We start from the raw sequence: 17,157 nt of genomic DNA on the forward strand, positions 1-17,157 counted from the left end.
TGCTCTGCTTTGTTTCCTTCTTCTTTATTTCCTTTTCTTTTTTCTTCCTTTTTGTTTCTCTCTTCTTTTATTCTGCGTCTTTTGGTTTCTTTTTTTTTTTGTTTCTCTATTTTCGATGGGAGGGATGAGATGTGGTAGTTTATTTTTTTAATATTTTTTGTTTTTGTTTAAGGGTCAAATTGTCTAAAAAATATTGTTTATGGACAAAAAGATGATTTTATAATGTTTTATAACGTTAGGGATGATTTTAATAATAAAAAAATAAAAAATAAATTTAATTTTCAGCCCAAAACTTAGAGACGAAAAAAGTAATTAATCCTAAATAAACTAAAGATTTTTCATTCATTGTGTAACTAATATGCATACATTGTGCTGTATTTTTTTTGGATTATTTATAAATGCATGAAATAAAATTTATTTTATTTCAGCTAATCCTATTTATTTACTCATTCTAATTACATAAGCAAGTTATTTATCTTTAATATCATGCAATAAAATCGTGTAAAATGCACAGAGCATAATTTAATTATAAATTACATGCATGCCTATCTACATGTATATAAACTATTTTATATTTTTTTACAAGAATTATCAGCTAATTATAAAAAAGACGGCTTTGAAATCTTTAAATTTTTTTGTTGTTGCATAAGACGAAATTTAAATTTCTAATGAATGAATAGACTATTTAACCAAATCAAGTTGGTTTTGGAATTTTCAATTTTATTAGAAGGGCATGATGATGAGCAGGGTTCATATTTGACAATTGGACCACTACTATGACATCTGAAACTAATTGGGCCTAAAAGCCCAAAATGGTTTCCATGTTACTCAAAGAAGGGCTTGGCTTGTCCCCTCTGGCACGTTTCCTTTTGAGTAGTAGAATCGGTAATCGGCGACGTCGCTCCTGTTGGAAAGCGTTAGCTAATAGATCTCTCAGCTCAGCTGACATCCATGGTCATGGTATGTATACGCCTCTCTCGATTCCTCAACAAACTAAAATTCGAGTAGCTTCAGATCTTATAATGTTATTCTTGCACTGTAAATGCTGTTTAGTTTAGTTTACGTCGATGGAGCTGCCGCGCTGAACTATCGCTATTATTATTATCAATTATTAATAGCAGTGGCGAAATTCCGATATTTGATATTATATGATTGGAATTGGGACAGGGAAACTCGGGGAATTTAGATGCGGCCATAGAGAAGTTGTTGAATGAAGAGAAGCATGGGAGGCTCGCCGGGGACGTTGCCGTCACAAGGAAGGCCGTCACCGATATTCTCCGGCTCTGCCTTGAGGCGCGAGACTGGAAAACTCTCAACGACCAGATTGTTCTCTTGTCCAAACGACGTGGTCAGCTTAAGCAGGTACACCGTACACAGGATCCTCCATTCTTTTTTATTCTTGATTATGTAATTGAAGTCTTTTAAGTTGTTTAGGGATTCAGCTGCTGCTGCTGCCATTTCTTTTATGACGGGTTGCTATATGTAATTAAGGGTATTTTGTGTCTGCATCTATATGTTGTAATATATATTGTGTGGATGAGAATGGAACTTCTGTTCTGAAAATCGATGAGAATCTAGGGCTGGTAGAAAAGAAGGTTAAGGTTTCTATTAAACGCGTCATGTTGGGAAATGTAATTTCATCTGTTATGGTTTGTCTGTGAAGCAAAATGCTGGATTGATATGCCGGAATGCAATTTGGTTGTATTTTAGATAGTATAAAGATAAAGGTTTCTTTTAAGTGGAGCAAGAAACATGATATGCTCTGCCATTGAGAAACCTGTTCTTTTTGTTCACAGGCTGTCACAGTAATGGTCCAGCAGGCAATGCAATATATTGATGAAACACCAGATATTGAAACACGTATAGAACTCATCAAAACCTTGAACAGTGTATCTGCAGGGAAGGTGAGCTTGTGATGTTTTCACAGTTTTCCTTATTAACTTCTGTTGTTGTCTGCTGAGTGATATGTACATATGACATTTGTATCATTTATTAGATATATGTTGAGATTGAGAGAGCTCGATTGGTCAAAAAACTTGCCAAGATTAAGGAGGAACAAGGGCTTATAGCTGAAGCTGCTGATTTGATGCAAGAAATTGCGGTTGGTGTGGATGCTGAATGTTGTGATGGTTTTGATTATGCAATTAGTAGTCAGTTGACTCATGTAATGGTCCTTCATAACAGGTGGAAACTTTTGGTGCCATGGCAAAAACTGAGAAAATTGCTTTCATTCTTGAACAAGTATGAGACATCATTCTCTTTCCTTTAGTGATGACATCTGCCATAATTTGATGTTGCATTTTAGCTGTGGAATAAGGATTTTCTTGCATTAAATATTGCAGGTTCGTTTGTGCCTAGACCGTCAAGATTATGTTCGTGCACAAATACTTTCAAGAAAAATTAGTACGAGAGTATTTGATGCTGATGCTTCAAAGGAAAAGAAAAAACCTAAAGAAGGTGATAGTGTTGTTGAAGAAGCTCCTGCTGATATACCATCTCTGCCAGAGTTGAAGCGGATGTATTACGAATTAATGATTCGGTAAATTAATCAATACTTTCCGTTATGTTGCTTATTGTTCAGTCTAAATAGAAATTTATTACTGGGCGATGTTTTGAATCTTGATGTGGTTTTGATAGGATCAGGTAGTAACAGAATCGGTAGGCTTTATTGATAAACTAGGGATTGCAAATCACAATCCCTTATTGGAACACACTGTTGGAACTACCAACTATGGAGGGAGTTCTTCCTCTCCTATTCTAACTGATCTAACAGAATTACCAAAACTAAAACTAACTAATCAACTAGTATTTATAGGCAGCAGCTAGGACTAAAACTATTTCCCTAGACTATTTCCCTTATGCCTGCTAGTGCATCTCAAAGGGAACAAACAGAGAGCCAATTAACAGCAATTAGGAACTAAAACCAGCAAGTAGACTACTTACCTCTCCTCTTGTAAACTAAACCAAACTTGTTTCTATCAGGTTTAGTAACAAATATTGTTGCTGACCCTTATGACTCTACCGTCTCTTTCCATATTTTTTTATTTACAGTTATATATTTAACATTGCATAGATATTCGAAGTGCTCTGCTGTATTTTTTCTGGAGGGATGGGGGAGGGTGCTTTAACATTTGAGAGTGTGTTTATTAGTTTAGGTTTTGGAGGGGAAGGGACTGTTCTAAACTGTCCCTTCCTTTCATAAACTCAAATTCACAAGCACATCCAATATATATGCTTTTGTTTCTTGCATTATGAGGCATAATGTGAAGAGAGATCCAACCAATCCCCCTCCTCAGCGTCAGGTTCCGTAATCAGCAATTTGAATTCCTTTTCTTGCACACATGCTTTGCTGAGTATGGTTTATCGCAGAAAAAGCATTTGCCTCGTGCATGTTTAGCTTTGTACTCCTCATTGCTAAGGTGCCGCACTGCCTGTTGTTTTGGAGGCTCCACCCCTGACTCCGGACCCTTGCTTGCCGAACCCGTCGACGCCGCTGCGAGTATTGGCTTGTTATTAATGAAGTTCTGTGTCATAGGCGTATCCACAACGCAGACAGGGGCAGTCCACAGCACCATGTTACTTTCTCCACCTTTTGCGCCAATTCCATCAATTCATCCACAGTCTAGAACAAGAACAGCCTGCATTCTTCACTCACCTCAAGCCTCAACCCATTCAAGAACAAATCCATCAACAACTCTGGAGCTAGACCCTGCAGACGCAGAGGATGCGCGTGCAGCACAAACTGATCAACGTAGTCTCGCACGGTGCCTGTTTGTCTCAGCCTCAACAGCGATTGATAGGAACTTTGCAACCGCTCAGGTTGGAAGTGACACAGTAACACCATCCGGAGGGACTGCCCCTACAGTGTCGGTGCGGTTGCCTCCCACCACCAGAACCATGTGAAGTGCGGCCTTCCATGGCGAACGATGACACTGCGAGCCACTCCTCCTCCGGCACCTCTGAGCAAGAAAAACTGCTCCATACGCTCGATACATGACATGGCATCCTCGCCACGAAAAATTGGGAGCTCGAGTTTCCTCCACTGCTCCGTCGTGCTTCTACTCCCCTACGAGCCACCGGTGGCCTGGTGCGACGCCAAAGAACTCCACTGGTGACGGACTGGAGCACTCTGCTCCATGGAATCCACGCGCACGTCAATCCACTGCAACATCTCCTGCAGCATGCGACACAAACCCTCAAAGCGATCAAATTGCGATTCTGTTGCATCCATTCTCCCTTCCGTTTTCCGCGATCGTGGTTGCACCGTTCACCACAAGCTTCCAGGATCTGTGGACTTCTGATACCGGTTGCTAGGATCAGGTAGTAACAAAATTGGTAGGCTTTATTGATGAACTAGGGATTGCAAATCACAATCCCTTATTGGAAGTCACTGTTGGAACTACCAACTACGTCTCCTATTCTAACTGATCTAACAGAATTTTGACCGAAACTAAAACTAACTGATCAACTAGTATTTATAGGCAGCAGCTAGGATTAAGACTATTGCCCTTATGCCTGTTAGTGCAGCTCAAAGGGAACAAACAGATAGCCAGTTAACAGTAATTAGGAACTAAAACAACTAAAACCAGCTGATAGACTATTTGCCTCTCCTCTTGTAAACTAAACCAAACCTGTTTCTATCAGGTTTAGTAACAAATATTGTTGCTGACCTTTATGACTCTATCGTCTCTTTCCATTTTGTTTGATTTACAGATGTATTTAACATCACATAGATATTCAAAGTGCTCTGCTGTATTTTTTTCAGAGGGATGGGGGAGGGTGCTTTAACATTTGAGAGTGTGTTTATTAGTTTAGGTTTTGGAAGGGAAGGGACTGTTCTAACCTGTCCCTTCCTTTCATAAACTCAATTCACAAGTACATCCAGGATATATCCTTTTGTTCTGGCATTATGAGGCATAATGTGAAGGAGGGATACAACTCCACCCCAATAAATAAACAGGCGTCGCTAATGACTTTCTGTTTATATAAAAGTACTTACCTGCGTGTGTTCTTTCACTTTTTGTCTCTAGCTCTTGTTTCTTAAGGTTTACTTCAGTAAGAAGTGAGAACTTGATCTAAATGATTCTTATTTGAGAAACATAGTCTAGAAGGGAAGGAATCTGTTGGAGCATTGAATGGTAGTTCTTTTTTATTTTCTATCATTTTGAGGGATGAAATTAGATGTAAAGGACTTCATTTCCCCTGGGATGCTTTTAGGCTTTCAAGGCACGAATTTGATATGTAATAATCACTTGTTTTCCTTCCAGCTAGCCAAGTTTGTGTCTATATGATGCTTATGGTCACTTATTTTCTTTCCAACTAATAGCTTTTTAAATGGCAATGGCTATGTTCTGATCATAAAAGCTTGTTGTCTTATGGTTGTTTTTGTTACCCTTGAAGGTATTATTCCCACAAAAATGATTATCTTGAAATTTGTCGTTGCTACAAGGCAATATACGAAATTCCATCTGTCAAAGAAAATCCTGCCGAGTGGATTCCAGTAGGCCTTCCTTTCTTTCTCTTCATCTGCTTTATATGTTATTGTTTTGTGACTGCTTTCTAAATAATTCCTTATACACGTAGATCCTGAGGAAAATATGTTGGCACTTGGTTCTAGCACCACATGATCCAATGCAATCAAGTCTTCTCAATTCCACCTTGGAGGATAAGAATCTGTCTGAGATTCCAAACTTTAAGTATGTCTTCCTTATTTTGTTCTTCCATGCTATCCTGCTACAGGTTTCTGTTTATCATTTCCTTGTAATCGAGTGCTTATCTTTTATGGTATGCCATAGATTACTGTTGAAACAGTTGGTCACCATGGAGGTTATTCAATGGACAAGCCTTTGGGATGCATACAAGAATGAGTTTGAAAATGAAAAGAATCTTGGAAAGTCTTTGGGTGAAAAAGCAGCAGAAGATCTGAAGGAAAGAATAATTGAACATGTAATTATCTCTAATTTTACATTTCCTTTTGCCAAGGGTCACCCTTCCCATATGGTTGGGAATTTGGGATGTATTTTGGGTATGTGTTGTTTTCACACTTCATCATGTAGGATGCGAGCATTAACGAGGATATTTCTTTTTTCTTTTTTTGGTTATTATTCAGAATATTATTGTCGTATCAAAGTACTATGCAAGGATTACTTTGAAGAGACTTGCAGAGCTTTTGTGTCTCAGTGTTCAGGTTTGTAATGCTTGTTCTTATTATATATTAGAAGTTTGTTGTGCTAGATAATTGCTTTACTTCTGTTTGGGCTTACATATTGGTATTTACTGCGGTATAGTGTTTCAGACAAGAAGTATCCAAGTTCTTGTACACTGGCTGTTAGGGAGAAAGAGGGGATGGGGAGACGGGAGACAACTGAGGTTGTTTATTATTATTATTGGTAGAAACTCATATGCAGATGTTTTCATATGAAGTTGATAATTGAGAATTATTAGATGACAATTTAGTCAAACATGTCAAAATCATCCGACGGTTCTCAATTATCAATTTCACGTGAAGACAATTGCACGTAAGTTTTACCATTATTATCATTATTGAGCAGAGGTTGTTTGGCCTATGTTATTATGCTACTTTAGTTCATTGGCCACATAATGCTGGTTATTTTCTAGTTTCTTAATGAGATACAGGCAAATTGTTGCAAATGTTTTTTAAATATAAAGATCCTAACCGATTCTGCCTGCTGAATTCAGGAAGCTGAAAAGCATCTGTCAGACATGGTTGTGTCCAAGGCACTGGTTGCAAAGATTGATAGGCCCACCGGAATAGTTTGTTTCCAGACTGCTAAGGATAGCAATGACATTCTCAACTCATGGGCAGCAAACTTAGAGAAATTGCTTGATCTTGTGGAGAAAAGTTGTCATCAGATACACAAAGAAACTATGATTCATAAAGCTGCTTTGAAGGCTTAAGGACGCCCATATCACCAATTAAAGTTGCAGGTACAACTCTGTCCTCCTCCTCTAACTCCATATTTACTTGGTTTGTGCTTTTGAGGTGGGGTTATAGAGGGGGAAGGTAGGGAAAAAGCGGGCTTAAAGAGTAAATTGATTCTATTTTGTTCCTCATTCCTACTAGCCCCTTCCCGTCTTGATCACAAATTCACAATGTTCGTGTCTTGGTAAATTGCAGGTTGAACCCCATTATAGATGTGACTTTGACTTGAGGTGCCTTACATGTTCTTTTGAATTGTGACTGATTACATTGGTGAGGATTTTGCATTAAGCGGTATGCCTCTTTTGTTTTTTTATTTCCTTTTGTATTCGTCATTCATGTAATCAGGGTAGAGCTGGATATATTATTCTCTTACTGTTGTACACTACTCGTACATACCTTAACCGCTGACTTGTGACAGGATTCTCAAACCGGATTAGTTTGTAGCATTGGGCAGAAATTGAGCCCTGTTCATTTATAATTATCTATTTAATTTTCTCATTCTCATCCGCTCACTCCGAGTATCTTGCTATTTTTTCTTTATTGTATCGTTTGATTCGTACAAATATATTAATGCTTTCTGTAAAAAAAATTCAAATAAGTTAGCGAGAAAGAGTTAAAATTATGACCCCACAATTAATTATAGTGAACGGAGAAATTGTTTCATTGAAATATTCTATTAACACTTTAGTCAAGAATTGTTTCGTAGAACTCTTCTATTGTTTAATACTTGTTTGAAAGGCTCTCAATTACTTGCACAAGAATATGATTACTTCGGTGTTCAACACTTCACCAAGCTCTTTTGCGTGCAAACATGTTGGATCCTAAGAGGTCGTATAAAGGTCAAAAAGAACACTTCAAAGCAAATAATGGCTTCATATTACTTTGCTCATACGCAAGGAAGAAATATACTGAAAGGCACCTCAAGCATTGTTCTCTAATTAATAGTAATTGATTAACTGGGCGAATCTTCCCTTGTCTTGCAATGTTGCATGGAATCCGAATAATAATCAACATCTACATCTACCCTAGAACTAATTTCTATTGGAATAAGTTGATTTCTTAGATTCTTTGTTAAATTTTGGTCAAAATCAATCTTATTTGAATATGAACTATCTTGATTTATATTCTTAAATGCCAAGTTCAGTAAAATAAAGATCAACAAAAATAAAGTTCGTCATTGTACCACACCAAATAAACGGGAGTTTACTTCGGGACCATTTGAGTCATCTATTTTTCAGATATGAATGAAAGATTCTAATATTCTATGCTTGACAAGACGCGAATTCAAATAAAACCAAAACCACATGCGCAATTGAAATAATATTCATGAACGGAATTAAAAGATTGAATTTCAATTTGTGAACTTGATAAAGTCTGGGCGTAATATTCATAGGCAGAACTATTAAACTCTTTAAGAACACGATTCAATAGAAGTCCTTTCAAATTGAGAATAAAAGAAAGAATAATATTATATTATACATCTTTCTTATAAATCTTTCATTTTTATATTATATATAATTAATAAAAAATAGAAAAAATAAAAAATTTATTTTTTATATACCATGAGTATACAATAAATGTGTAAAAAGAATAGCACAAAATAACAGTAAACTTAGTGTTGATTTATTTATTACGAATGAACAAAAAATAACAAATAAAAAACTAAATTAACATATTAAATACTTGAAAAGAGATTATAGAGAATCAAGATTTATTTACATTTAAACAAATCACATAATTCTTTATGTTTTGTAGAAATATTAGATAATTAAACTTTTTTTTTTAACCAAGGCCAACCAAATTAAATTTACATATGTTTTTTTTTCTTTTTCTCCACTTTTATTATCATTATCGTAATCATCATCATCTCCTTGTTTTTACCATCTCTTCTTTTTCTTCTTTTTTATTTTTCTTTTTTTCTTCTTTTTCATTTAATTTTTTTTTATTTTTTTTTATTATCATCATCTTCTTATTTTAATATTATACAATTAATTTAACGATAACAAAAGCACATCGTTTAGTTAGTCATAAATAACATAAGAATTTTTGGTGAATGACACAATTTTTTAAAAACTATAAGTTCAGAACCTTGACTTACTCAACCAATAAAACATATTTAAATGTGTTTTAGATTCAAAAGACATATCAAATTATTACAAATAACATAAGAACAGTTAAATCTCTTATATATTTATTCAATATCACACAATCAATTCAATAATAACAAAATACATCATTTAATTGAAAATAACATGAAATTTTTTTATAAATGACACAAAAAATGTTTAAAAAACCACAAGTTCAAAACATTAATTTACTCAACCAACAAAATACTTTTAAATATAGACAAGAAATATATTAATTTGTTGCACATGATACAGGAATGGTTAAATTTCTTATAAGTTTAATACCACTCAATAAGTTCAATGATAGAAATACACAACATTGTTTATTTAAAATGATACAGAAATTTTTGAGAAATGATACAAGAAGTTTTCAAGGAATCACACGAGTTAAGAAATTTTTTGATAACTTTTAATTAGTTAAAAAATTTTATGTGTCGTGATTGAGAAATTTCGATGTCAAAATTAAAAAATTTTTTATGATGGTTAAAAAGTGTCAAAATTAAGAAACTTTCTCTGTTATGATTAAAATGTTTTCGGTGCTATTTTTTTAATAAGTTTTACTCAATTCAAAATTTCTTTTATTCGACTTCATCGTCTTCTTATTTCACCTTCTCATAATTCTTCTTATTTCAACTTTTTAACAAAAATTTGTGTCACGATCAAAAAATTATTATGTCAAAATTAAAAAACATTTTGTGTCATAATTAACAAAGTTTAGTACTATTATTTTTTATAAATACTGCACAATTCAAAACATTTATCCTCTTCTTTTTTTTTCTTGTTTTATCTTTTCGTAATTTTCTTTTATTTCACGCTCTTAAAAAAATAAAAATAAAAAATTAAACAAAAAAACTACAATAACACTATATAGAAGAGGAAGAGAAAAAATAACAAAAAATACAACAGCAGCTACAATAAAATAAAAAAAAACATGCGAAAAGAAAAAAATCGTGAAGAAAAAAAGTGTATAATTTATACACACATTATATGAGTAATTTTTGTTAAATTTAAATCAATTTAATTAAATTTAATTGTTAAAAACTCTTAAATATTAACGAAATGGTATAGTTTATAGGTTTTCATAGTAAATTTATATATATGCACATAAATTTTGTAACACCCTACCACACAAAGCATTACACCTAGGATATAACACAGAGGTGGTGAGGCGCTATGACATCTAAAATAAATTGTGTACATATAATAGCAGAAGGATTATAATATGCTAAGAATCTTGAAGAATGGAGGGAATAAAAATCGCGAAATAAAAGCGTAACGCTCTGGAAACGGAATAACTTGCGTGTGAAGAAAACCATAACCATCAAACATAAAATAATAAAAGTAGGAATAGAGAGCCAAAGATACAAAATGACAAGCTCCTAACTCAGCCGCAAAGTCAAGGCTGGCCGGAGATTATTTACATATATAATGTTATGCGGAGAGAAAGCTAAGTACATATATATAAATTACTGTACAACAAAATAACCCAGTAACCACTTCGCTTCAGGAGCCCAGATGCCTAACGAGGTGCCTCTCAACCTGCATCAGAAAAATAACAAAATAGTATGGAATGAGAACCGGAGGTTCTCAGTATGGTAAAGGTGCCACACACATAATATATAACGCCATGGAAATGCCAGAGGCAATCCTAGAATGCCAACACTCAGATTATAGAGCTTAAAGTATTAAACAGGAGCCAGAAAAGGTGGTTTTCTATGAATATTTAAACCTAACTTAACCTTAAATCTGAGTCCCATACTGCCATTCCTCCATACCTCCAACTCCATCATGCATTTTCACAGACAAATAGATAGATAAAGGCAAGCACAAGAAGGTTACAATTACTGCAGGTAACAAATACACATTTAACATGGCAAGTACATATAGGCACACCCAATTAAAACACAAGAAAGTAGTTCAAATAATATGCATATGATGCATGCCTGTCCTATGGCTAATGAGACTCATCTATCGATTATCCAGCCAATCTGACAAGTCTGAACTGTACTTAGACTGTCCCCAGACGTGCATCCCCAAGAGTCTATGCATAGCTTTATCTCAAATAATCAATATTACTCAATGGGGGTAACATTCTCGGGAATTTATATAGTGCCCGGTCACATTTACGTCATAGGGTCAACAGAGTATTGAGTTTTTAACCTGGTACATGTGGTGGCAAGCCACGACACTTTACCCAAAGAATCTCGTATCTCAGATCATTAAATCATTCAAGCCAAACTTCATACATAATCTTTCATCAGAACATCCAATCAAGTATCATATATGCCTCATCCATAACATCTCACAATCAAATCATCACTTTTCAACTTTACTTTACCTCCAAGTTATCCTCATTTCCTAGCTTCACCTGATTACCAAGTTTAACACTAATATTCATGACTAAAGGAATGAAAATAGAGGTTTAGAGGCTTGAAATTTAGTTTAAAATATTAAAAATCATGTTTGCTGAAATAGAAATCACACGTACACGTGACTCACATGTGCGCGTGGAAATGTAAAACTGTAGCTCGTGCGCGTGTCTTTTTGTCATGCGTACGCGTAGGTGTAAACTTCATGTCACGTGTGCGCGTTGGTCATGCGTATGCGTGAACAGGCTTGTTTACTCCTTACGTGCACGCATGGAACTCGTCGCGTACGCATCGCCAAAAATCCACTTCACGCGTACGCGTGGGTGACGCGTACGCGTGGGTGACGCGTACGCGTGGGTGTACGTCTTTTAAAAAAATAAGGCAGATGCAGTAGTGATGCAACAGTAACTGAATTGAGAAAACAAAGCTGCAGAATTTGATTTAAAACACAGTTTATAAACTCAAACTTTCAAAGGGTATATCTCGGTCATTTTAAATCATTTTTCTTCCGTTCTTCGAACGACATAAACTTCACAAATCTAATTTTCATTTAAAACAAGTTGAAGTCAATTTGAGGTTCCGGAAGCCAAGTTATATCCTGCCAAAGTTCAGCCCAAAACCAAAAGTTGATAAACAATTGAAAACCTCATTTTCATTCCATTCCATTCTTCTCCAATTCTAACAATATCAACTCAAATACCAACATTAATACTCAATAAATTCTACATCATTTCATCAATCTCCATTCCATAATATTACACAATTCCCAGCAACAACACTCAACCAAATATATTCATTAACAACAACATTCAACATATTCAATCATAGTTCTTTCCAAATCAACATAAAAACCACCATCCATAATCAATCACTAATTATCCACAAACACAACCAAGTATATTTTACGACAAATTACTAAACATTAAACATACACCTGCAGTCCAACTTATCTTATGGTCATCTAGCCTAAGTTTTCACAGAACATTATATATTAAATGTAAGAAACCTAAACCATACCTTGGCCGATTCTCATGTAGCGACCAAATCAATTCTCTCTCACAACAAACACAGCTCCAAACCCAACAAAATACTAATCCCAGCCTCCACCAAAAATTCCAACGTCCACAATTTCAAGCTCCAATAATTTATTCACAACCTAATACAAATTCATAACACATATATATCCAATTTAATACTCAAAACTCAAATTCAATGAAATTAAAATAAAATTATCATATCATCACCTTACCCAAGCTTCACATAAGCAAGAATGAACATTTTTTCTCAAGCTAATTCCATCCTAAAAGATCAGAAATCAAAGAAATTCAACCTTCCCATTGAAAATGAGAAAACTGGGGGAAAAGAGGGTTGAGAGTGATTAAACAAGTTACCAATAGAATTGTTCTGGTAGAAATGTAGAGCTCGACCCGATGAACGCGTGGTCGCAAACGGTGCGGCGATTGGATTTCGGACGGAGAAGTTACGGTGAATTGAATTTTGCCGAGGGTTTTCGGCGTTCCTTTCTCTCCTGTGTGCTTCACGTTGCTGTAGCCAAAATCGAGAAGAAAAGGAACGTGGGCTCATTTAAAGGCTGGCCCGGTTGGGCCCACGGTCGGATTTGGGTCCGATTCAACCAGTTCGGCCTGTTCGTTCCAATCTTGGATCGCTTTTTCGAAATTAGTGTCGAAATTCTCGTTTTGATGAACTCTATCCTAATTTAATATAATATTCGTATTTCTAATTTTTCTTATTAAAAACTAATTTATTGACTAATTATCTACTAATTTAACGGGGTTTACAAATTTGCCATAATTTATACCCATATTATATTTAGTTTTATACACAAATTACCAAAAAATACATCCATATAAACCATTATATTTATACTCTTTTTACAAGCTCACTATTAATTATATTAATCTAATTTTAATATACTATAAATATAATAGTAAAAATAACAAATTTTTACATTAATTGTTTGAATAACCAGTTAAAAAAATAAATGTAATTAAATAATTATTTAAAATAATTTATGCCAAAATTAAATTCTAATTATATATATTAAAATTATTTAAATGTTTATGAAGAAGTTAAAAAATTTTTTAAATAAAAAATTTTGAGTAAAGTACTAAATATGTACTCTACGTTTGGGCATAATCATGTTTTGATTCTTAAGATTTAAAATGACATATTTGAATCTAAAAAAGTTTTATTTAGTTTTAGTGTAGTTTTACTAAGAGGTCAAAGTTAAATAATCAATGGAATGTCCTACATAATAGGAATACAAGAACAAGGTCGATCATTTCCAAAATAAGTACAAGCTCCAAAGGCACAAAATCAACTGTGCTATATTAATACATTTATTTATCATTTTTCTTAGTTCTATAGAAAATATTTAATTTAAATGGTAAGAAATTGATGCACTCACAGTTAATTTTTGTGCCTCTATAATTTGTACTTATTTTCTAAATTATCGACATTATACTTGTATTACTGTCATATAAAATACTCCATTAATTATTTAATGTTGACCTACATTAAAACTAAATGAAACTCATTAGAATTCAAATAAGATACCTTAAATTAATCTATCACGAAGTTAAGTGGTTTCATTTCATATGATTGCCAAAAACTAGAAACTCAAGTACGCATTTATTCACGCAAAATTAATAGTTAATAATTCTCATCCCTCAACCTCACTTTTCAGCTTGCCAAAACAATAGATTGGGACAAGAATTATGAGCCAGTAAACATTTCCTAGGGCACAAAATAATAAGGGAAATCTAAAAAAAAAAAAGAGAAACGTTCATATATCTTAATCGGCAACGGTGGAAAAACCTATCCCGACGAAGAAGAGCTGTTACCGGAAGCCGATGACCACGCCGCCGGCAACNACGCCGCCGGCAACTGCTTAGTGGAACCGAACGCAGAAGAGGAAGACAAGAACGGCGGCGAAGCTTGCGTTGAAGACAGAGAAGAATGACGAAGATGAGAAGCCACACTTGAAGCCATAACCGTCATAGTGGAATCCATGGTGGGAAAATTCCCATACAAACCCGCGGAAGAAGAAGAAGAAAAAGAAAAACCATGCAAAGTAGTGCTAATAAGAGGCTCACTGTGAACAATGGCTTCGGTGGAAGTTGGAATGGCCACGAGCGAAGAAGCAGTGATTTGCGGTGGCGCGTGGCGGAGGAGCGTGACATTTTCGGGGAAGTTGAGTTTGGCCTTGTTGCCCCGGAAACGGAGGGCGGCTTGGTCGTAGGCTCTGGCCGCGGCCTCGGCAGTGTCAAAGGTGCCTAACCAGACTCTGGCGGCTTTGAATGGGTCTCTGATCTCGGCTGCCCACTTGCCCCATGGCCTCTGCCTCACGCCTCTGTATTTCCTTCTTGGCTCTTCCTCTCTCACATTCTCTTCTCTTGCTCTGTATTCATAGACTGTCCTTCCCCTGTTTTCTCCTTCCACCTCTCCACTCCCACTTCCACTTTCTCTTGAACATTCTCTATTCATTGCTGCATAATATACACAATTCAATATTAGGAAGAGTTTGTCTTGTGTTACCACTTCATTTTAGAATTGTAAACTATAATGTCAATAATATTTTTTTGTTAAAAATTTTTTTCTTTTATTGTAAAGTAACTAATTTTGTAACCTTAAAAACCATATGACTAATATGATCTTATAAAGTAAAATAGATCGACAGTTATCTTCGTATAAAATTAATAATCAAAATTATTAAATAATTTAATTAATTATTATTTATTTTTTTTAATTATCAATTTATATAAAAATAATTTATATTTAAATTAAACTCAATATTTGATATTAAAAGTTTATCCTTAAAAAGTTAATTTTGTATACATGTTAAATAGTTAAGTTAATATTTATTTAAGGCATGTTAAATGAAATGTCTATAAATAAGAATATAAGATATCAAATTAAATGTAAAATTAATATTTAATCTATTTTTTGTGTTGATTTTGGTCCTTAACAGTAATGTCAAAGGAGATTAAATTTAATTACTTGATACTAGTATTCTGTACTCCCTAAAAAAAATCGAATTGTTCACTATTGATCTAAAAAAATAGTTATTATTGTATTTAATCTATGATTTAGAGGGAAAAAATTTAGATATGAGGTGCTTACTTGTATGAATAGTAGTAGGGGATGAAGAAGTTACACCATGTGATGAAGAGAAGTGGTCAACAAAGGATATATCATCTTGCTGCCTAGTTCTCTTGATAGAAGAAGAGCCGCTTCCAACAACATAATTAGAAAATGTTGAAGAACCATAAGTCATGTTACTTGTTGGAAGTGAATAATCGTCACCTGCACTGGTTGGAACTTCACCAGAGACAACATGGGTCAAAGCCGAAACCATGGCAGACATCTCCTCCTCCCTATTCAAACCTGGGAATATCATATGCATTGATGATGACAACGTAGAATTGTTGTTGTTTATCCTCTCATCAACTTCCAATTCCCTCTTCTCAACAACCTTGTTTCCTTTCTCTTGAGGATTCGCCACCTTTGCAATACACATTCAATGCAATCCAATAATAATAATAGCTTAATTAGCTTGTTCTATAATAGTAAGCAACTAAATAAATACATGCCTTCTCTAAGTATCAAATTTCAACAACCTTATGAAATTGTCTTCCTTATATATATATGTAAGAGAATGATGGAAAGGTTCAAATTGGTTTCACAGCCGCCATTGAAGAGTCAGTCGGTGTTAATTAAGAGTATGAGAACTTCTACAAGAAGTAATTTCAAATGAGATAAATTCAATATTTAAATAAATATACAAAAAGCAAAAATTCCTTTTTATCCTCCAATTTTATCTTAATTATTAATATTCCCTATACGTGATGGGGCAATTGGCCTAGTGTGAACACAGAACCTTGCCGGCGCAAGCCTCCATATATGGTTTGTGTTGTGTGTGGAGAGAACCATATTGCCGGTGGGCTAGTCGGTGGTGCCAGAGAAATGGAGAAGCAAGTTGGAACCGACATCAATACCAAATTAAATAATATAACAATGCACATTGGAACATGTTTTTATTGTAATATCTATGCTAAAATAACTAAATGTTTCTATTTATATACGTACACAATACAGGTCCTTTCTCTTTTGGCTTTGGCCAATGGCCAAGTTTATTTGATAGGTGGTTTGTACTAGCAGGAATCAATTACTTTGATTAACCCTATTAAATTGTCTCTCTTTCTTTATTTGGTTTTGACGTGGACATCTTGAATTGGTAGATTCTATCTTAATAATCCAACATTAATAAATTAAACCCAATTTCGATAATATATATAATAAATTAAAATAATATTTTTATATTTTAGTCGCATCTTTGTAGCAGGACGTTTTAGAAAGCGTTATTATAAAAATATTATTTTAATTTTACCAATATTTTTTGAAAGAAAAATCATATTGAGAATAAGGTTACCATGAAATTCTGTAAAATTTGGTAATTGAAGAAAATGAAGCCGGTAATTAAATTTGAGCATGTCACGTCCCAATCATAATAAAGGGAATATTTGGGATGATCCCACTTGGCATTTGGTGTTGCCGATTTAGTTAGCCATGAACAATTTCGCCACCCCATTTTAAGGTTCTTATTCTCATATATAGGATAGTTATCGCAACCAAATCAATAATCAATCTCATATCAACCGATAAATTAATACTCAAATTGATTGAATCGATAATAATT

General features: G+C 34.3%; 2 protein-coding genes across 2 annotated transcripts; one reads left to right on the forward strand and one right to left on the reverse strand.

Annotated features, from left to right (window-relative positions):
• The first annotated feature begins 818 nt into the window (after positions 1-818).
• On the forward strand, positions 819-7,441 carry LOC107470351 (26S proteasome non-ATPase regulatory subunit 12 homolog A). Its single transcript, XM_016089741.3, has 12 exons — positions 819-960; positions 1,168-1,362; positions 1,797-1,904; positions 1,997-2,101; positions 2,185-2,241; positions 2,343-2,539; positions 5,401-5,500; positions 5,584-5,696; positions 5,796-5,946; positions 6,110-6,187; positions 6,700-6,948; positions 7,139-7,441. Exons 1-11 carry the CDS (start codon positions 952-954, stop codon positions 6,916-6,918), a joined length of 1,332 nt encoding a protein of 443 aa, XP_015945227.1. The 5' UTR covers positions 819-951; the 3' UTR covers positions 6,919-6,948; positions 7,139-7,441.
• A 6,835-nt stretch (positions 7,442-14,276) lies between these two features.
• On the reverse strand, positions 14,277-16,069 carry LOC107470342 (ethylene-responsive transcription factor ABR1). Its single transcript, XM_016089732.3, has 2 exons — positions 15,582-16,069; positions 14,277-14,947 (listed from the first exon to the last, which is right to left on the reverse strand). The coding sequence occupies exons 1-2, from the start codon at positions 15,976-15,978 to the stop codon at positions 14,277-14,279; spliced, it is 1,068 nt and encodes a 355-aa protein (XP_015945218.2). The 5' UTR covers positions 15,979-16,069.
• Positions 16,070-17,157: the final 1,088 nt, after the last annotated feature.

Source organism: Arachis duranensis, chromosome 10, assembly GCF_000817695.3.
Source record: "Arachis duranensis cultivar V14167 chromosome 10, aradu.V14167.gnm2.J7QH, whole genome shotgun sequence".
In the NCBI taxonomy this organism is placed as follows: domain Eukaryota; kingdom Viridiplantae; phylum Streptophyta; class Magnoliopsida; order Fabales; family Fabaceae; genus Arachis; species Arachis duranensis.